The 21522-nt window shown below is 40.4% G+C and overlaps 1 protein-coding gene across 4 annotated transcripts in view; it reads right to left on the bottom strand.

Moving 5' to 3' along the window:
- Nucleotides 1-21522, bottom strand: part of scube1 (signal peptide, CUB domain, EGF-like 1) — an 89659-nt gene that overhangs the window by 14150 nt on the left and 53987 nt on the right. For 2 of the 4 annotated variants that reach the window (XM_046873016.1, XM_046873017.1), the window contains exons 7-12: nt 17692-17781; nt 9750-9866; nt 2682-2804; nt 1798-1914; nt 1525-1647; nt 1278-1397 (exon numbers count right to left, since the gene is read on the bottom strand). In XM_046873016.1, coding sequence (XP_046728972.1) covers nt 1278-1397; nt 1525-1647; nt 1798-1914; nt 2682-2804; nt 9750-9866; nt 17692-17781 — 690 coding nt within the window. The remainder of the gene's footprint in view (nt 1-1277; nt 1398-1524; nt 1648-1797; nt 1915-2681; nt 2805-9749; nt 9867-17691; nt 17782-21522) is intronic. The other 2 variants (XM_046873018.1, XM_046873019.1) reach the window with 1 other exon arrangement.

Here is a 21522-nt window from a genome sequence, read left to right as displayed (position 1 = left end):
ATGATCAGTGTGAAGGTCACTGTGGCGATCATAATGGAGGCCAGTGTAGAGATCAGTGTGGAGGTCAATGTAAAGGTCAGCATAGAGGTCAGTGTGGAGGTCAGTGTAAAGGTCAGTGTAAGGTCAGTGTGGAGTTCAGTGTGAACGTTAGCATGGAGGTCAGTGTGGAGGTCAGCATGGAGGTCAGTGTGAAGGTTGGTGTGGAGGTCAGAGTGGAGGTCAGTGTGGAGGTCAGCATGAAGGTCAGTGTGAAGGTCAGTGTGGAGGTCAGCATGGAGGTCAGTGTGAAGGTCAGTGTTTAGGTCAGCATGGAGGTCAGTATGGAGATCAGCGTGGAGGTCAGTGTGTAGGTCAGGGTGGAGGTCAGCGAGGAAGTCAGCGTGGAGATCAGTGTGAAGGTCAGCATGGTCAGTGCGGAGGTCAGCGTTGAGGTCAGTGTAAAGGTCAGATTGGAGGTCAGTGTGAATGTCAGTGAGTAGGTCAGTGTGAAGGTCAGCATGGAGGTCAGTGTGATGGTCAGTGAGGAGGTCAACATAGAGGTCAGTGTGAAGGTCAGTGAGGAGGTCAGCATGAAGGTCAGTGTGAAGGTCAGCATAGGGGTCAGTGTGAAGGTCAGTGAGGAGGTCAGCATGAAGGTCAGTGTGAAGGTCAGTGTCTGATTCGGAGCTTGTACAGAAAACATGCATGAACACAAGCCTTCATAGTGGATGTTTTTGTGTCGGGGTGTTTATGTTTCACTATGACCATCATTAGAAGTGTAACTCTAGTAGATTTTACAGCATGTGATTATCATCAGTGAAAGCAGTAAATCTACAATCGGATGAACTGTGATGACTCCTGAATGCCACCAGATGCCAGCAGAGAATGAAGATGGTGTACCATATAATCCAGTGGTCCAACCTTTTTTTGCGCCATGGACCGGTTTAATGTCAGACAATATTTTTCCGCCCGGCCTTTAAGGTGTGACGGATAAATACAACAAAATAAAATGATACGACGATAAAAACTGGTATTTTCTAAATATAATAATAAACGTGAATACACTGTGGTGTTTTTTTGGTCATTTTGCTCACTTGGGGGTTTGAATTTAGCGGTAATGTATTATGTGTTAGCGGCCGGAGCCCCTTTAAGAAGGTAGTGGATGGAGGTAAGTCATGTGACCGAGGGAGGAATCTTCACATGCACACACACACACACACACACACACACACACACACACACACACACACACACACACACACACCTTGACTGTATATGAGCCGAGCTGAGACACTAACCTGCCTGGAAAAGGGCGTTTGAAGGACATGACAGAGAGCACGTCTCCACGCCGGCCGTCTTGGTGCAGCTGAGCAGAGCGCGAGGTGCCGGCTTGCCGTTGGGCAGACAGTTCACCGCCTCTGAGGGTCACGCAGGGTCACACCATCATGAAAACACCAAACACATACAGTACATTCACATATACACACGTGAACATAGCGATTTGGGACGAAAGAGAAATGCAAAGAGGAAATCGACACTCCCTACCGACGCAGTCTTTCTTATTCCAGTGAAGCTTCTTTCCAGGAGGACACACACACTCATAAGCACCCTGTGTATTCACACAGCCGTACTCACAGCGTCCATTATTGATACTGCACTCATCAATATCTGCAAACACACACACACACACACACACACACACACACCCTCATTTAAACACAGAACATAGAGTGGTAATGATCTGTGGTGTGTGTGTGTGTGTGTGTGTGTGTGTGTGTGTGTGTGTGTGTGTGTGTGTGTGTGTGTGTGTGTGCACACCTCCGCAGTGTGTGAGGCCGTAGAGAGTGTAGCCCTTGTGGCACACACACTCGTAACTGCCTTCGTAGTTGATGCAGATGTGATCGCACATCCTCTCGAATGAGCACTCGTCAACATCTAAAGAACACACAAGACACGTGCATGAAACACTCCAAAATATATTTCAACGTTAAGATGAAAGGAAATAAATAAATAAATAAATAAATAAATAAATAAATAAATAAATAAATGTATCACTTTATTTCATGCACATGTTTTAGTTTCTCTATTATCTTGTTTTAATTCATTTGTTTTTTGACCACTCAGTTCACACACACACACACACACACACACACACAAAGGAAAGAAAAAAAAAAGAAAAGAAAAGCAGAAAAAGAAGAAGAAGAAGAAGAAGAGAGCAGGACAAAGAGAGATAAAACAGAGATGGAGATACAGCAAGACGTACACTGAAGAGACAGCATGAGACAAGGAGATGATAGATAGATAGATAGATAGATAGATAGATAGATAGATAGATAGATAGATAGATAGATAGATAGATAGATAGATAGATAGATAGATAGATAGATAGATTGGGTGAGTGGGGGGGGTTGAGTGGATGAATAGATTGGGTGGATGGATGGATGGATGAATGGTTGGATGGATGGATTGGGTGGGTGTGGGGGTGGGATGGATGGATGGATGGATGGATGGATGGATGGATGGATGGATTGAGTGGGTGAATAAATTGGTTGAGTGAGTGGGGTGGGTTAGATAGATAGATAGATAGATAGATAGATAGATAGATAGATAGATAGATAGATAGATAGATAGATAGATAGATAGATAAGAGTGAAGAATTTCACCAGGTCATGGACGGGTTTGGGGGACACACGGACGCTTACCTTGACACGTGCGCTCGTTGGTGAGGAGTTTGTGACCTTTGCGACAGCTGCACTCGAAGCTGCCCACCGTGTTTCTACACAAGTGATCACAGCCGCCCTTATTCTCCAGACACTCATCTATATCTGTGGGTGGAGAAACACCAGAACATAAACACAATTAACACTCATGTTAATAACACTAATTAAAAAAAATTATAATTTATACTTGTTAAAAGCCTGTGTGTGTGTGTGTGTGTGTGTGTGTGTGTGTGTGTGTGTGTGTGTGTGTGTGTGTGTGTGTGTGTGTGTGTGTGTGCGCGCTTAGGCTTTCCCTTACACTGATTTGTAAATAGACAGGAAGGCAGGAAGGAAAGTTTCCACATCGTTCTGCACATAACAATTGAGGGCGGATCGCTGTTCAGACAAATAACCTGCTGTCTGTGTGTGTGTGTGTGTGTTTGGGGATATACACCAAAATTTCAACGTCTCAGCACGCCAAGCTGTACAATCACACGATTCCCACGATGGTGGTGAAACACGTCTACTGCACGGCCTTCAAAAGCAAAGGCTTCATTTCCCACTACAAACATCAGGGTGGTTTTGAATCTTCATGGCTCCTCGAGTAAACAGTATTTTGCACAAAAAAAAAACATAAACGACTTCACACATGGGAAGATGTTTCACTAGATTTTGTTGTGTGTTATGGATATTTATGTTCATCAGACACAAGAGTGTTATGAAAGGCAGGTACTGATGTAGGTGAGGAGACCTGGGGTGCAGTCAGCGTTTACATTCATCCCAAAGGTGTTCAGTAGGGATGAGATCAGAGCTCTATAGCAGGAGATCTTCCTCTCCAAAGCATGTAAACCAGATCTTCATGGAGCTCACTTTGTGCATCCATCCATCCATCCATCCATCCATCCATCCATCCATCCATCCAACTATCTGTCTGTCTGTCTGTCTGTCTGTCTGTCTGTCTGTCTGTCTGTCTATCTATCTATCTATCTATCTATCTATCTATCTATCTATCTATCTATCTATCTATCTATCTATCTATCTATCTATCTATCTATCTATCTATCTATCTATCTATCTATCTATCTATCTATCTATCTATCAATCACTGTTTACTGTTACCAGACATTAGCCCCATTGCCTGATCTTTTTTGTCTGATTCCTGAGGAAAAGGACTGATAATATTCTTCCTATGAAGCTTTCATGGGTTTGAAAAAGAAATAATAGAATGAAATAAATGATGTTCACATCTTCAGAGAACTTGAGTGCAAAATAACAAATGGATACAAACATGCATGCGAAAGAAAAAACAAAAAACAATGAACTAGTTCTGGTCCTCTATATGGAGTGCAGAACATCTGCCAGAAGAACCCAGATCCAGTCATGCTCCAGAGGACTAGTTGCTGCGCTCGGGGTGCGCTTTGAATTTTATCCAAATATTTGAACGTCAAAAGCAACTCGAAGTAATACATTAGTGGAAACACAAACCTTTACAAATAACCCGTGGTGGAGCGTCACGATCCGGCTTTCAGCAGCGGAAACATTTTCACAGATTGTTCTCAGCAGCACACCTCGGGGAGGATAATCTCTCAAAAATGCGTGCCGGTTTATTTTTCTGCAGATTAAACGGCCCGTTTTATTCGCTTTCTTCGTAAAGGGATTAGGGTACTGGATAACAACGACTCTGATGACCTGGAGAGAAGGACAAGGAAAGTTCTGCGCATAACTGATCACTATAAAACCCCTCAGAAGCAGGGATTTCTGAGGTAATGAATGTGTGGCTGAGTTAGCATTAAAATATTCAAATATCAAGGGATATTATTGTAATAATGTCTGGAGACACTGATGTTTTTAACCAAAAAACTTCATGAGAAAGATCTTAAAAGGAACAAGATTCTAAAGAGAACCTCATCTTCATCTGATGGACACTGAATTTTTATTCGTTCTCATTTCGGTAAGCTCGCTAGCTTATGCTAATACATAAACGTTTCTAGCTTGCAAGAAAAACTGCTTATTATATATTACAAAGTGTGTGTGTAGCAGGACTGATATAATAAATACAATCATTTTAAAAGCACTGAAGTGAGATGTACATCAGACTCTCTCCCTTTTCTCTCTCTCCCTCTCTCTCTCTCTCTCTCTACCTCTTTTCCTTAACATCAATCCCTTTTCCTTATTCGTATTCTTCTCTCTGTCTATAATTCCGCATTAGGTCCTTATTTCTCTTCTCTCTGTTTCCTAACATCTCTCTCTCTTTATTGTTTTTCTCTCTCTTTCTCTTTCTCAGGCTCTATCCCTATTTTCTTCCCTTTATCTTTTGCTGTCTTTCATCTTTCCTGTTTTCCATTCTCTCTCCCTCACTTCTAATGTCAGCCTAACATATCCACTTCTTCTTCTCCTTCGTCTTAAAATTCCCATCGCTCCACCATCATCTCTTTTTATATACCTTCTCTATTCCTCTTCATCCCTACTTTTCTATATCTCTCTCCATCTGTCCTATTTTGTATTCTCCTTTTTCTTTCTATATCTCTCTGTCTAAATATCTGCATAGTGTCCCTTCTTTTTCCTCTTTTCTTCTTCTTTTTCTTTTCTTCTTTTTCTTTTCTTCTGTCCTCTTCTTCTTCTTCAATCCATCTCTCCACCCTCCCTATCTTTCTCCCCTGTCTCTGACTCCATCCCTAATTTTCTCAATTTGTCTCTCTCTATGTCTCATCTCTTGTTTTTTCCATTTTTCTCTCTACAATTCTTTCTTAAGTCTGTGCAATGTTTCTTCTTCTTCTTTTTCTTCTTTAATCCCCCCCCACTCTCCTTCTCTCTCTCTCTCTCTCTCTCTCTCTCTCTCTCTCTCTCTCTCTCTCTTTCCCTGAAAAAACAAATGTCTTTCAGCAGCTTGTCTGTCTCATGTCTCTCTACACAGATTAGCTCTCCTCTCTGTCTTCATTGCTGAAACCTTCTTTATGAGATGCAAAAGGTTTTCAACATGCTCTAAATAGTTTATACTAAAATGATTATGCTACTAGAACAAGACCAGGCAGCTCCCTGTGGAACCAGTGAGAAGACCGTAATCATCATCATCCCCGTCATCATCATCATCCTCATAATAATAGTAATACATTACAAAAACAGACACTGATACACAGACACAGAAGTACAAACGAGGTCTTATTTATGATCATGCCACCTACAGGGAAAGACACACACACTTTTATAATAATCATAATCATGGTAAAACAATTTTTTTTTCAGGGTGGTCTAAAATCTTAAATCCCTCTGGTCACTAATTATATAATCTACAATCTACCATGTAAAACCATCAATTACACTTTAAATAACACATGACACACTCAAACTCTCATACACAGCTCTTTTTCTGTGGACATTGTTATTCTAATAGCTGTGTCTGAAAGCTCTGGGTTTACTTTAAAGAAGAGGTCGACCGGTTCGCCGGTTTTACTATCGGCTATCGGCAAAAAAAAAACATGACGATAGAAATTCATTACGAGAGCGGCCTCTAGAGGTGAACCACTGGTGCAACATGTGTTTGTTTTTGCACGTGAGACTGCGCGCTGCACAGAGAGCGATCTATTATATTTATTAATTATTAAATTATACTTATTCATTTATGTATCTTGTTTCAAGTTTTTTTTTATGTCTATAGAGTGTTGTTTGTTTTTATCTAGTATCCATAATAAAAACTATCGGTGGATTAATCGGTTAATGGCAAGTACGACCGCCGCTGTAAATCGCTACGTACAGCGTATTGTAAATCGCGTACAGCCTTCTGGTAGTCTTAAGCATTTTCATCACTAAATTGAAAAGTTCTCTACAAAGAACTTTCAAAACTAATCTTAATGGAACACAAGTTGGACCTGGTCCTGATCTGTTAACCATTAAATCAACCATACTATTAAAGATATGTCTGTTTTGTGTACTATAGACACAAAGGTTTGTGGACACCTGACCATAAGATTGGTATGTGCATCTTTTTTAAACATCTCATTCCACATTGAGTCCTCAATAATATCCACTCCTCTGGGAAGATGTTCCACTGAATTTTGTGAAAATTTGTGGAGAATCATTCAGACACTTGGGTGTTATTAAAGTCAGGTAGTGATGCAGGTGAAGTGAGGAGGTTCCTGGGGTGCAGTCAGCATTCCTAGTCATCATGTTCAATAGGTATGGAGCGCTATAGCAGGGGATCTTCCACTCCAACCCATGAGCTGGCATTGTGAACTTTCTGTCATGCTGGAACAGGTTTGGGTCTTCTAGTACTGTGAAGGGAAAATTCCATGTTCCTGCATCGAAAGATGTCCTATTTAATTGTGTGCGTCAAACGTTTTGCTAACAGTTTGGGGAAGAACCACAATCGGGCATCCCAATACTTCTAAGAATTGCAAAAATGTTCACACAAATTTGTCTCTGCTCAGAATAGGTCTGGTCCCTCTCTTTTCTTTTGTATTGGACCTTCTATTTTTCTCTACAGTTTGTAAGTAAATTTGAAGCTGACCCCCAGATGTGTGGAACATTTTGGAGCGTGAGGTCACGTTAGGTGCTTATTTGTGCGAATCCAAAGATCGTCAAAACACAAGCAGGCAACGATCCCAAACGTATAATCCATAATCAGTGTCGAAATATAAGCAAGTCTAAAAAGTCAACGGAGGAGCAAGGCTTGGAAATGGACTTTGGATGCGAAAGCACAAACAAACGTGACAACACAGGGTACAAATGGACAAACTAATCAAGGACTAACACAGGACAGGTGAACACAATCAGAAAACAAACCGATGATACAACAGAGACGAAAACCGGATTTGGGGGATTGAAAATGGATCTGGGGCATTTCTGGATTTTGATGCAAATTTGCTGTACAGTGATGCTGCGCAGTGGGTCTGGTGTTAATTATAGATATTACCAGCCTGAGGGAAGCTGAATACTAGAAAGTACGGCATGTTTTAATATTATTTTTGTGCATTGAAACAAAGCGTTGAACTACGTTTGTCTTGCAGGTCTTTCAGTTCATTTATGTGTTCATTTAATTTGATTCTGACAGGAAAAAAAGTCTATCCAGGTCTAATTCCAAGCCTGATTTGATTGTATGGTTATAGTGAGTTTTTACAAACAGCAGCAGGAAGCACTTATGATGAATCCCCAACAAGGTAATTTATCAAGTGTTTGAGATAAATGGTATGTCACACGTGAGATCAAATGCATTCAGGTGGATTTATGAGAGCAGACCCTAAAGCAGGTTTAATTATGAGTGTGGGGAAGCAGCGGACCAGGCTAACATCCGTCTTCCAGGGTACACATATACACTCATCACCTGGCATTCTGAATTTTCCTTTCTGTCCAGTTTAAGTGTTGTTTTTTTTGGCTGTGTGTGTATCAGATTTACTGATCAAACAGCATCATATCTGCCGTGTCTTTATGTACAGTCCATTGCAACTATTTTACACACATATGTGCCACATGTCTCTCCTTCTTAAGAGACAGTCACATGACCAAACCACATCCCCATTGACCTCATCACATTAGAAAAAGCCAGAAATGAGCTGGAGCTGTTGAAATATAAATTTGCATGTAAAACTGGCAAAATTCAAGAGAAAGAATGACAAACACCAAAAATATTTCTTACTATGTGGCAAAACAAATGACACCTGGAAGAGAATGCAGATTTTTTTGCCAAGCATCATTGGGCATGTGTTTGATTACAAAATGTCTTGGAAATATAGTGTATTAGAGAAGTTTGAGTTCTAAAAATATCCATTGTTCCATACTTGGTATGAAGCATGGTATAAAACACACAAAAACAAATCTGTGCTCCAACACGGAGACAACTGAACTCTGTCCACTGCTGACAAGAGTTGAGCATCTCACAAGCTGGAAGTTGCCTATATCCTGGCAGTGCCCCAACATACGCTTCTACGTCTGCGCAAAAACGTTAAATATTTTACTTAGTATAGTCATTGTAAGATCAAAAAAATCTAACCATCATAACTAGGGGACTCTGTGTTCAAGTCAAACCGAGACTTTTAAGTTACAGGTATAAAAATGGATGCTAGCATGGCGCGGCTACACGCAGTAGTACGTGGCTAGTGTGCCCTATTACCGATAGATGGCGCACATGTCAGCAGAGCAGAGGCCGTTAATCCAGATGGCAGACCACAGTATTAGTGCAAGCACTGATCAGCGTGTGGTAAAGTTTCTTGTGAACAAAAGAATAAACCCTGCAGATATCTACAGAAGATTTCCAACACAGTACTGTGATGAGACGCTTAGCCGCAGTTAGACGTCTGAAGGGTGTAAGCGTTTAAAAGATGGCCGTCAGTGATGATTGTGGTGGTTCTCGGATGAAGAAGTGAAGCAGGATGTCCCAGGATGGTTCAGACGTACTGAAAATCTTTGTTTGTTAAATGCTGGGATAAGTGTATAAATGTTTGTAAAAAATAATTGTATTTTATAAACTCAAAAGTCCCGCTTTGACTTGAGCACCCTTATACGCAATTTGTTTATTGATTTTCAACAAAGCAGCAGGCCAATAACTCTGGAATTTTCTGCACGTAGATAAAGCACACACTCCAATGGCCCGAGTGAGCACTTATCCAGCGTTCCCCTCTCCCACTCTCCTGTGGCATTTGTTTAGAAAGAACCCACCATCCCGCCGTGCCGAGATCATTTAGCGCTAACTTATCTTTGAATACGCGGCCATTGACGTCAGAGACGGATTCCGGAAGCGGGAATGCTTCGCCGCCAGAGCGACAACAACAACAACCGTGAACCCATTCCACACGAAAGAGCAGGACGTGGAGACGTGGATCAAGTTGGTCTTGGCTAAGGATCACTCATGTAGGCACATGGCGCTACCTAACTATCTCCAGCGAAAGAATCCTACCCCTGGCGTACCTGCAATTTAATCTCGCAGTCTAAATACAGGAAATGTAAAATTGCTCCCTGACATCCAGACGGGTTTTGGAAGGAGAAGGAAAAAAAAAAAAGTGGAACGTTCCTCAACATTTCGATATACACAGACATGAAAACACACATAATATACACAGACATACACAAGGACAAACTGACCTTTGCAGGTCTTGCCGTCGGGTTGCAGGGTGAAGCCGACTGGACAGCTGCAACGCACTCCGGTGGCCGTGTCTTTACACGTGCGGTCACATCCGCCATTATTTACTGCACAGGTCTCTGGGTAAATATGCACACACACACACATACACACCCACATATCTATATACGGATCGTAGGAAAGTCAGGAAAAGGACACATTATACCTAAATTTCATGTTGTCATACACGTCCTGTTATGATGTACTGAGGTGAAATCAACATGTCCATTATACTGACATCATTAACATCTGAATAGAAAAACATGAACACGAAATACAGTATAAGCGTCTGTTATGTGACTGATCTCAACCCAAACCCCCCCAGAAATTCATTTGACTTTGCCAGTAGTAGAAAATTGCTGTAAATTGAATATTTGTCATTAAAATAAAACATTTAACATACACATTTTAATTTTTAACACATTCATTTAATACACACAATCTTTTATGAAACACAAACACTTCTTAAGACTTAAGATTCATTCTAAGGTTCTACTTGGAACTGTTTGCACAAGAGGTCTTGTTTGGTTCTACAATGATCCTGTGTGAGTTCCTCCCGAAAGCGACAGTGGCAAAGGATGAACCGAGTATAAAGTGTGAAACTGTATAAAATTCAGATTTAAAATAGTTTGGATTTAGTTGAAACGCAAAGAAGCAATTCATGGTTTAACGTCGTTTGCAGAGGTTTCCAGAATATGCATGAATCTCAAGAATCATGCTGATCATGCTGGTGTGTACGGGTGAAAAGAAAACCTCTACTATAACCACTTTTTTATACATTATATGGACCAAAGTATTTAGCCTTTTCCAGCCATATTTGGTTAAAAGTTGGCACACAAGTGCATAGTAATAGACATATTTGATTGTAGGAGCATAAAACTTTCCCCAACCCAAACCTGTTCCAGCATGACAAAAAGCCAGCTAAATGAAGATATGGTTTTGCACGGCTTGGACTGGAAGGTCTTCTAAACAGCTCTGACCTCAACCCTTTTGAACAAGAGGAATTGGAACACTAACTGCACCTCAGGCCTACTAACCTCACCTACAGCAGTACCTGACTTCACTAACAACAACAACCCATGTGGTTGAATGAATCTCCACACATCTCCAAATCTCCATCTAATAAATTAAACTTCCCAGAAGAGTACAGGTTACTGTAACAGCATATAGGGACCAGAGGTGGAATAAGATGTTTAGAAATCACATATCAATCTTATATTCAGGTGTCCCAAAATCCAAGGGTGTCTGGTATCTAATAATTATGTAGAAGACTGACTTATTTCTTCTCCCATAGATAAGCAGATCACGATTGACACTTTCCTGGAACATGTCAAATTCTTTCTAGCACAAGATAATTTCAAAATTTCTGAGGACCTTTTTACTGGGTCCAGAGGATCCAGAGAGAGCAGCACCTGGACCATGTGAAACGCAAATATATCATTTGCATAGCAGTGTTGATGCCCCGGAAACGTGTGCCCCCAGGGTCAATTCCTTCCCAAAGAAAGGTAGTTACGGCTGATGCTTCCTGTTCATGTTTGGCAATGCAAAGGAGATACACAATAGAGGAAAGAAATTCTGGTCGGATATACCATAGCTTTTGGGTCATGGAGGGTGGTAGCCTCCTTCCACCTTGTGCTTCATCTCCATCAAACCTGTAGACCTGCCTGGGCTTTGCAAACAGGTATGGGGTTAATTTAAGAGAAGGTGAGTATGTCCAAGATAAATAGGGTTTTTTTCCCCCAGTAAAATGTATTTAGTGCTCTCGGTCTTCTAGTCTTGTGTGCCTCGGTGTCTTACCACTGAAGCCCTTGGAAAAAAAGCCTTCTCAGACCAACTGTCACAACAAAATAATCCAAGCATATTCAGTATATCAGGGTCTTGTCCATGTAATACTTCTGCAGAAGGACCCATTTATATTTGGTCCCTTATTGGTCTCACTCAATAAAATTAAGCCCCAATATACATCAAAAGTTTGTATCTGCTCTATATGAGTTTGTAGGGGAAGAATTCTTGGGCATGGTCATGCATTGCTTTTGTGTCCATGTTGATTTCCTCACAGCCAGGAGGTGAAAAACATACACTAAATTCCACGGAGGCGAGATTAAAAAACACCTTCATTCATTAAAAAAAAAAAACTTTTAATCACTAAACATTTGTTTTATGATGCGCACATCCGTCAATTAAAACTGTCCGTGTGGAAACACAGCAAAAGTTCCATTTGGTGTCCTGATGATTTATGTCATTTAAAACACCATCAAAACTTTCAAATATTTACAAGACTATTGAATATTTATATTTTGAGTTAGGTTTCATTAATAATTGAACATACATTTGCATAAAGCATCAATATTTGTCCATGACCATGTTAATGAGAGTATTAAAAATTTTAAAAGTATTAATTTAAGGCACATTTAGAACAGATACAGACATTCAAAATGTGACTTTTAGGACACGTCCACATTAATACATTTTCAATTTATTTGTTTTTGTATACGCAGACAGATTTTAGGTCATGTGACGGTGCCTTTCCTCAGATACGACAAAGTTCAAAGGGTCCCACGTTATACTAATGAGTAGTACAGGGATATAAGCATTTTCAGACTTTTCAGTGTGGATGAGCAACTTTTGGGAGACGATTAAAAAACCGATGCGTGTGGATGCAGAGCGTCACGACGGCAAAATTTTAAAATTTATCCGGCTTAGTGATGAAATAGACTGTTTAACGCTACGCTAACAAGGTTTCATCTCTCTGGAGGAATTCTCTGAATGTCTTTGTAGAACCATATAACAGTTTTCCAAGTAGAACTCATTTTTAAGTGTGTAGTGCATGGCACTGTACTCATCAGGTGAACAAATCACCTATTTATAAAGTGTAATGTACAGAAATGATTCCATAATAAAAGGTTTATTTCTGCAAATAAAGACAAACCATTAGCAAAAAAGAAGTTCGGGAATAAAACGTTAGGTTAAATGGCAAAATAAAGTTGAGGCAGGTCGTCAGGTTACTGTGGAAGAAGTTTTAGCTGAAAAAAAAAGAAAGAAACAATCAAAAGTTAAAAGTGGAAGTAAGAAAGTTAATTCCAACCAGGCCTAGTTGTAGATGGTTGGAGAAACTGGAGAAAGAGTCTGAATCTCATGTTTGGTTAATGTATAGTTTACGTCATTACGTCATTAACAGTATTGGTACACAAACCATGAGTTATAAAAACACTAAAATGTGACTTCAGTAAAAGTAAAAATGTCCCTTTAAACTTTCACTTGAGCAAAAGTACAAACGTTTTTGCCTTCAAATGTACTTAAGTATCCAAAGTACTGTGATTTATTATAACTCAAATGTTCCTTTATCATTTTTATCACAAGACTCTACTTAATCACCTCAGTTTATGTGAAAAGACTCAAATGTGACTCTCAGCACACTGATCTATTAATAGTATGATATCAATGACTCTGATTAATTTCCATTACAATCATCATGAGCACAAAACCTTCTTTTCAACTACTTTAAATAAATGGTGTAAAAAAGGTCACGTGTGTGTTGTGGCGAGTTCGAGTCTGGAGTTCCTTCATCATTTATTCCTCTGTAAATGTTCTGCTTGCTGTTGAATGACGCTGAATTGTATGTTGGTGATCAGTAGATACACCAATCGCCAATCAGAACACGTGTAAAACAGAGCGTGCGCTCGATCCTGATTGGTGACTCGCTGTGTGTTTGATTAAAGTTTTTTATCCACATAAATAAAAAGAAACGACTGATTTCACAAAATGTAGTTGAGTAAAAAGTAAAATATTTTACTTTGAAATGCAGAAATGAAGTTCAAGAAAAATCTCGCCAAATGGAAACACTTCAAGTTCAGATATGTGAAAAAGCTACTTAAGTACAGTAACCAATTACATTTACTTTGTTAATGTCCACCGCTGTCCCATATGAATCCAAACAACTACTTTCCGAAACAGCTAAGAAACTCACCTTAATGAACACCTTAATGAACAATAAATTCACTCTCACTTCTCGCCTTACTCTCTGTCAGCACATTAATATGGCTACACAGAAGAAGACTTTTCCACTGATGCCGAGTTTCCAGTTTAATGTGCCAGGACTGGTCGCATCCTGGTGCTGTTGACCGCGGCTATGACAGGGTTATGAACTGAAGCGGGAGCGCAGAGTGTCAAATCTAACACAAACCTGAGGTACAGCATTGTTACTCATACACACACCACCCTGCCTTCCAGCATATTTGTGCAATAAACTCATAAAATCCAACGAACAATATAAAAGGCTATAAAATGACATCAGTTGAAGATTATCCGAGCTGGTTTGGATTAGCAGTGACGGCCTAGCCTCCTGTCCGACGATCACCATAAATCACGACTAAGTACCTGTTAGGACTGTAATCATGAATACAAATTACAAGATAGAATTGTATAGTAAGTATAAAGTACATTCCTGGTCTTGATGAACTGGAAAGTGACTCGAGTGTAACGTTCTTCCCGAGAGGTTTGGCAAAGGCACTGAGCAATTAACGTTTGAAGTGGTTAAATCAGATCCTTCCAACTTGGACATGAGTATTACTCAGAAGCAGCCAAGTTTAGCAGAGGTGATTTTAATAACACAGAAGGAGAAATTCGCTTTCATCTCTGTAATATCAGCTTGGCTGATATCATTTAGTGTTCAACCACCACACTACTGGGATCTCAAAACTAATTATTTACAAGGTGTTGATTAAATTTATGGTATTTGGCAGTCACTCTCATTAAAACTTATCATTTATATAACTGAGCAGTTCAGGGTTAAGGGCCTTGCTCAAGAACACATTAGAGGCAGCTTGGTGGTGCTGGAAATTGAATTCACGACCTACTGATCAAAAATCCAACATCTTAACTACTAAGCTACCACTTCCTAAAAAATCTCAAATGAAGCACAACATTTAAGATATTTGGCAAATGCCCTCATTCAGAGCAACTTACAATTATCTCATTTATACAACTGAGCTGTTCAGGGTTAAGGGCCTTGCTTAAGAACCCATCATAGCTTGGTGGTACTGGGAGTAGAACTCATGGCTTTCCATATCTCTTCATCAGTTCTTAAGGCTGGCTCTATAGTACCAGCTCATCCATAGCAGCAGCTTATTGTACTGGATCTATAGTACAGCTCATAGTACCAGCTCACTTGATATATAGTACCAGCTCATAGTACCAGCTCATTGGATCTATAGTACAAGCTCATTGGAGCTACAGTACCAGCTCATAGTACCAACTAACTGTATCTATAATACCAGCTCATAGTACCAGCTCATTGGATCTATAGTACCAGCTCATAGAGCTCATAGTACCAGCTCATTGGGTCTATAGTACCAGCTTATAGTACCAGCTCATTGGATCTATTGTACCAGTTCATAGTACCAGCTCATAGTACCACCTAATTAGAGCTATATAACCAGCTCATTTGATTTATAGTACCAGCTAATAGTTCCAGCTCACTGGCTCTATAGTACCAGCTTATTGGATCTATAGTTCCAGCTCTTCGGTTCCTTTACATTGTCCTCTACAGGAAACTCTATATATTGACAGGTTTTGATTTCTAGGTGGTACAATCCAATTCTTTTGGTAGATCTTTAAAATAATAGTTTAACATAAATAAATTTATTTTAATAATCTGAAACAAACATTTTGAATCCCTATTTAAAATCAATCAAAACCACAATTAAAGTTAAAACATACAGACAGAAACAGTTGAAGTAGAGTGAGAAGAGAAGAGACGTTCAAACACTGGGCCTTGCAAGAAACCTGTTTTATACATAAAGATTAAAAATCTCTGTGGTCCCAAAAGAAAAAAAAAGATGGTTATTGGTTCAGCTCTCTGCTAAAGGGGAAGAAATGATAAGAGAAACATTAATATGTGATATCAAGAGAGAGAGAAAAGTAGTAAAAGGAGAGAGACAGAGGGAAAACACTGTGTTCCTGTTCCACTTGTCTGGCTTCTTCGTGAAGATCGATATTTTCCTTTTACTGACTGGATATTTTGTACTTTAAATCATTTAAAACGATTTAAAGATCAAACTGAGTTTGGAGACACTGAGTGTTTATGGATTTTGAGAGACGCATGCATGTACCTTTTGTTTCTTTGCAATAAACTCGGCAAGTCAATATAAATGTCTAAATATTCAACTTTATTTTCATTATAAATTTCTCCCTTAGCATGAATAACACCTTTACACACTATTTGGCAACATTCAGCTAAAATGTTGCTGTGCCTCTTGTAAAACTCGTAAAAAAACCTTGATGTTCTTCACTAGTTGGAGATTTTCTTCTTCATCCCAAAGCAGTTCAATAGGATTCAGGTGCGGTGACTGGACAGGTCTTTCCATTAAAGATATCACTCCAGACGACTGTCTGTCATCTAAATAACACAGAACTCGGACGTACGCTTTGACTCATCCTCTTGTTGTACGGAGAAGTCGGATCCAATGAGCCGCTTTCATCCCAGACGGAACTGCATTGTGCTGAAGTATAAAATGGAGCCATGTTGGTTCAGGATTTCTTTTACCAAATAACCCACATTTCACCTACATGTATATAATGAGTTCGCAGAAAGAACGAAAGGACTGTCGATAGTTGCCAGTGGCAAATCACTGCAGAGTTCTGTGTTTTGTGAATTCTATTTAGAACACAACATGCCAGGAGAATCCAGCATACACGGCACACATACACTATATGGACAAAGGTTTGTGGACACCTGACCATAAGATTGATCTTTATACCTTTTTAAACATCCCATTCCACATTTGGTCCCCATTCGCTGTAATCATAATCCTCTGAAAAGATGTTCTTCTAGATTTTGTGGAGATTTGTGCTCATTCAGATACTTATGTAGGTGAGGTAAGGAAGCGTGGGGGTGCAGTCAGTGTTCACATTCATTGTTCAATAAGGGTTGAGGTCAGAGCTTTATAGCAGGAGATTTTCCATTTCCATTTTGTGCACAGGGGTATGGTCATGCTGGAACAGGTTTATGTGTTCTAGTTCAAATAAAGGAAAACTTTGTGCTTACAGTTTGGGGAAGAACCACATATAACTGGAAAAGTCAGGTGTCCCAATACTTTGGTCCATTTAATGTTGTCACACTGGGAATTGAAGGATTAAAGCGACCTGGTAGCGTTTTCAGGATCCCATTCCAAGTGATAATAGTTTCAAATAGGCCTGCCTCTTTTATCTTTTCTCAAACAGTGGAGCTTTACAGTAGTAGCAGTCTGGCCTTAGTCAAAGATAAGGCTGAGGAACAGCAGGTCAGGAAGGGTTTTTAAATTTAGACCATTAAATCAGCAACGACTCAGTAATGAGGATAAATTAGGAATTTGGCTCTTTGTAAATGTTACAATTTGGGATTCTTCCTTCGGTCTAGAAGTATCTCTAGACCATTTTACAATATTGCATCTATATTCCTGGTCTAAAAATGTATAAAAGAGGATCTGGCCAATCGTGGTTGACGCAAGACAATTAAAAAGACCTAAAGAAATAGAGTACAAAAGAAAAAGTGTTGCGTACAATGCTATAATAAAGAAATAGCCAAAACCAAATGTCTTTGTTACGTGTTTAAAATGCAACAGGAACAGGGAGCTGACAGAAGTAAAAGGGTTATAAAAAAAAAAAAAAAAAAAACTGTTCCTATGCAAGGGAATCGAGTAGGGTTGGGAGCAGGCTTGGGAAAGTTTAGAAGGAACCTTGTCATGTTTAGAGGGTCTATTCTCAGGCTTTGTCGGACACAGAAACAAGAATGGTGGTGCTTGGCGAGGGGTTTGGAGAACAATTTGAACAAAACAAATCAAAAGGACAGAAAGAAAAGTAAAGAGTAGAAGGGGAAATAAGCACAAGCGCCATGGCAACACATAGAAAGAGGAAGAAAGGAGTTACCCATAAGTAGACGCCGTTTCACCCGCTTGTCCACATCAGCTACTGACGTGGTATTGAACTCAGAGCTCTCAATTGCAGCCTCATCTTTCTCTAAAACACAAGTGACAGAGGACAAACAGGGAGCAGTAGGTTAATTAGAAGCCCAATGTCCATCGCCCCGCACAGACAGCCCTGCCATAGACCAGCCAGCCTTGGGCACCCAGCTCGCAGGCCTCCTGAAGAGCAGGCTAGACTGATCCCATGTCAGTTTGTCCGAGCATCCAAACAGGGACACACAGACGGGCTAACAGGCAGTCCTGCTCCCAGTCGCCGCAGCTCGGACACCCAGACTCACACTGCCTGACCCTCTTGGCGTTTGAGCACAAACCAGAGCCAAGAAGCAAAAAGCTGCGGAAATAAATAAAAAATAAAAAAGCGCCAATAAAACCCTGTTAGAGTGTTAATGAAATTAATGAATATATAAAAGATCAAGTCAAACTCTCCCAAAAAAAAAAAAAAAAAGAGATCAGCCTTCGGAAGTTGTCATGAAAAATGAGAAAGAGGGACACACATGAGAGATAAATCAAACTGGAGGGATTTGAGGGAAATAAAAAAAGTAGAAGAAGGAAGGGGTTCTCGTTGACATTGACAATTTGATGCTGCCATTGCAGTCTTCCATATCAAACGGCCATTTGATTACCGCAGTGACAGAGAGGAGAGGTAGAGAAAAATGAAAAGAGTTGAAAATGGTACGATGAGAGGATATGAACGAGGCCAGCGCGATACTACATGAAGACCGTAGTAAGGAGAAGGTGAGGGAGCGACGACATGGTAAAAAGGGATGGAGAAAAGTGCCTTCTCATGGCCGGAGCGCATGAGAGGAACCGGCGGTGGGAGGATGGGTGGAGTGACATGCTGAGAGGAGTGGGGAGAAGAGGAGATGTGAAGAGGAGGTGGATGAATTCTGGGGGTAGCGCTGTTTGCCTGTTTGTCTATGGAACACATCACAACTGGCTTTGACCATCGATTCAATACAGGACAACTAGGTTTTCTGAGCAAACTGGGCTCTACTGTGTTGATGGTTAATAAGCATGCAGGTGCACCAGCACGGGACTCTGCTAGATTAAATTTAGACTCATATAAAGGGCCAATCAACAAAACAAAGGTCAGTGGGATCTAAAATTCTGTTTAGCCTCCAGGATGTATCATTGCTAACAGATTCAAAAGAGAAAAAAAACCAAGGGATCTCCAAGGTTGGGATTCATCTACGATCGGCTCATGATAAGGGCCAACCAAAAAAAAAGCAAGCACTTGATAAGGGAAACTCGAAACAGACGATCAATTAATTCATTAATAATCTACTGCATTACCATAACAAAGGCACTACCGGAGTGAGATCAGGGGTTACTTATAATGTTGGTACCAATACATAAGGGAAGACATGACCAAATAAAAAAGAAGGAGAGAAAAATATTTGCACACATATTCATGCAGGCGAATGAGTTATTAGGAAGAAGAGCAGCGAGGGACGGAGGAAGCAGACAGTATGGGGCAACAGAGAGGGCAGAGGACATGCAATTGGCAAGACAAGGAAACAGGAAGTGCGAGATGAGGTTGAGGTGCAGTGTTGCATTTCGGTGTCGTTTAGTCACGTTCATGTTCTTTTCAATAGAGGCTACTGTATGGCATGCTTGATGGAAAGGTCGAGGATCAGGACAGGCCATTGGCTAGGTGCTTTTTGAAAGGGGCGGGCAAAAAGGGGGTGAAGCTAGTTTGTTGATTGGCTACTTTTCTGACCATGATGCAGGCTGCAATTGAGGTATCTGTTGTCTCAGAAGTCTTGATGACTTTATTTGCCTTTCAAGCAGTGATTGTCTCTAATACCCTTTTTTTATTTGAATTGCAGACAAGACAGGCAATCAGGAACTTTCACCAGATTAGGGCAGGAGAAACAGGAGGAGCATTAAGGAGCCTGTGAGGAAACACTACTAGCGGAAGGGAGAATGCTAGAGACAAAAGGGAAGGACTCGACCCACACAGCACCTCGCACAGACCTCAGCGAGGGGTCTAGTGAGGCAGCCAGAGAGGAATATAGACAGAAAGACAGAGATAGAGATGGAAAGGGATCAGTCTCTACACTCCTCTTCTGCTCTCTGCGGCCATTTGCATCGCCCTTGCTGAAAGAGAAGACTGCGATGAGTTGTACAGCAGGCATCAGGACAGGGGACAGGTAGATGGTCTCCTCATGGCTCTGCAAGGCCACATGGGGGCATCAGTCCAGGGACAGGTAAACAGGGAATAGTTCATCATACAGTTTAACAAAAAACATCAACAGTGATAAGTAAGGAAAATGGTTAAAACCTCACACAAAGCATTGCAATTTAATTTTCCAGTGTATCAAAAGTAGTAAATGTGACATCAGATGGACCCCTTTAAATGTGCTGGCACTCAGCACATCATAATTTAGTCTGGATTTGTCTGAGATATGTACCATGCTGTGGCTCAATGAGGCCCTTCCTGTGAGGTTGAGACGCCAAAGTGTCCGAAAAATCTCCCGAGGCGCAGCGTTAATCCACTCAAACTACTCTAGCATGTTATAGCACAACAGTTTCAGATCCAAAACCACCGTTTAACCCCGTGGTCCACTTTCTGGAACATTCTGCACTCAAACACAACCAAACCCATGACGAATGGCCAATTTTAGTATTAAAAAATAAAGAAATAAAAATCACATAGGCACAGGAACAGACTTTGGATGGCTGTATCTGGCCACAGATTTAGCAATCTCTGAAAGCTCAATAAGGAAGCAGGAGGGATCTGAGAGCAACTAACGCTACATCCGAGAAAGCAGATATCCTGTGTAGAATGTTCTGGAAGCAGATATTATAATATGAAAAAGGCTTCCAAACCAAACATGGCACGGAGACACAAGCTAAGAAAAATAAGAGTGAAAAAAAAATCGACTTACCTGCAACAGTCCATTAGTTTTGCAAAATTCCGAAAAAGGACAGAGGCATTAAAAAGTAGAGCGTTCCTCCTGTTTTTAGAGGCATCAGGGGTGAATATGGTTAGGCCCACATGGTGGATTAAGTTTTCCCATTTCGGTGGATATGGCAGAACTCCACTTGATGGCTGGCTGCGTTTTCCAGCGTTATGAGGATGATAAATGTGTTTTGCACTTTCAGTGATGATGAAGTTTCCTTCACCTAGCACATCTTCCCCTAAACTACCTTCTGTCCCTCATCCAACTCCATCTTTCTTTCCACATCTCCCTCTTTTTTTCTCTCTCTCTCCTTCAAAGTCCAGAGCGAAAGCTACAGCAGTTAATGCTTTCTTTCCTTTAATAATGTGTGTAAAAATTAGATTTATATGTTTGTGTGTGTGTGTGTGTGTGTGTGTGTGTGTGTGTGGGTGTGAGAGAAATCATAACAATGACGATCAGAAAAATAATTAGCTATGGTAAATCCTATCTAAAGCTCATTAGCATCATTTCCTTTGACATCTCACACTCTCCAGATCTTCATATTTCAAACCATTAAAAGGTTTTTGCAAAATAAATAATAATTTATTTTTAACTCCAACACTGGCCTGCCTGTTAGCTTTCGCTAGTTAACAACAAGGAAATTAGCTTGCATAGGTCACACAAGCTAAGCTGTAAAATTACACCACCGTAGTTCATTTACTCAAAATTAGCTAAGTTAGCTAGCCGCTCATTCACCTGTTGAACTTGAAGATTGCGCATCGAATTGGCTAATCACTATATAAAAGCTAGTTACCTAGCAGAAATGCTAAGCGGGTATCACTATAGTATGCGTGATTTACAACGTCACGTCCCCAACAATGATTCATTCA

This window comes from Silurus meridionalis, chromosome 18 (assembly GCF_014805685.1).
Source record: "Silurus meridionalis isolate SWU-2019-XX chromosome 18, ASM1480568v1, whole genome shotgun sequence".
NCBI lineage: Eukaryota > Metazoa > Chordata > Actinopteri > Siluriformes > Siluridae > Silurus > Silurus meridionalis.
This window is presented reverse-complemented; position numbering and strand designations above follow the sequence as displayed.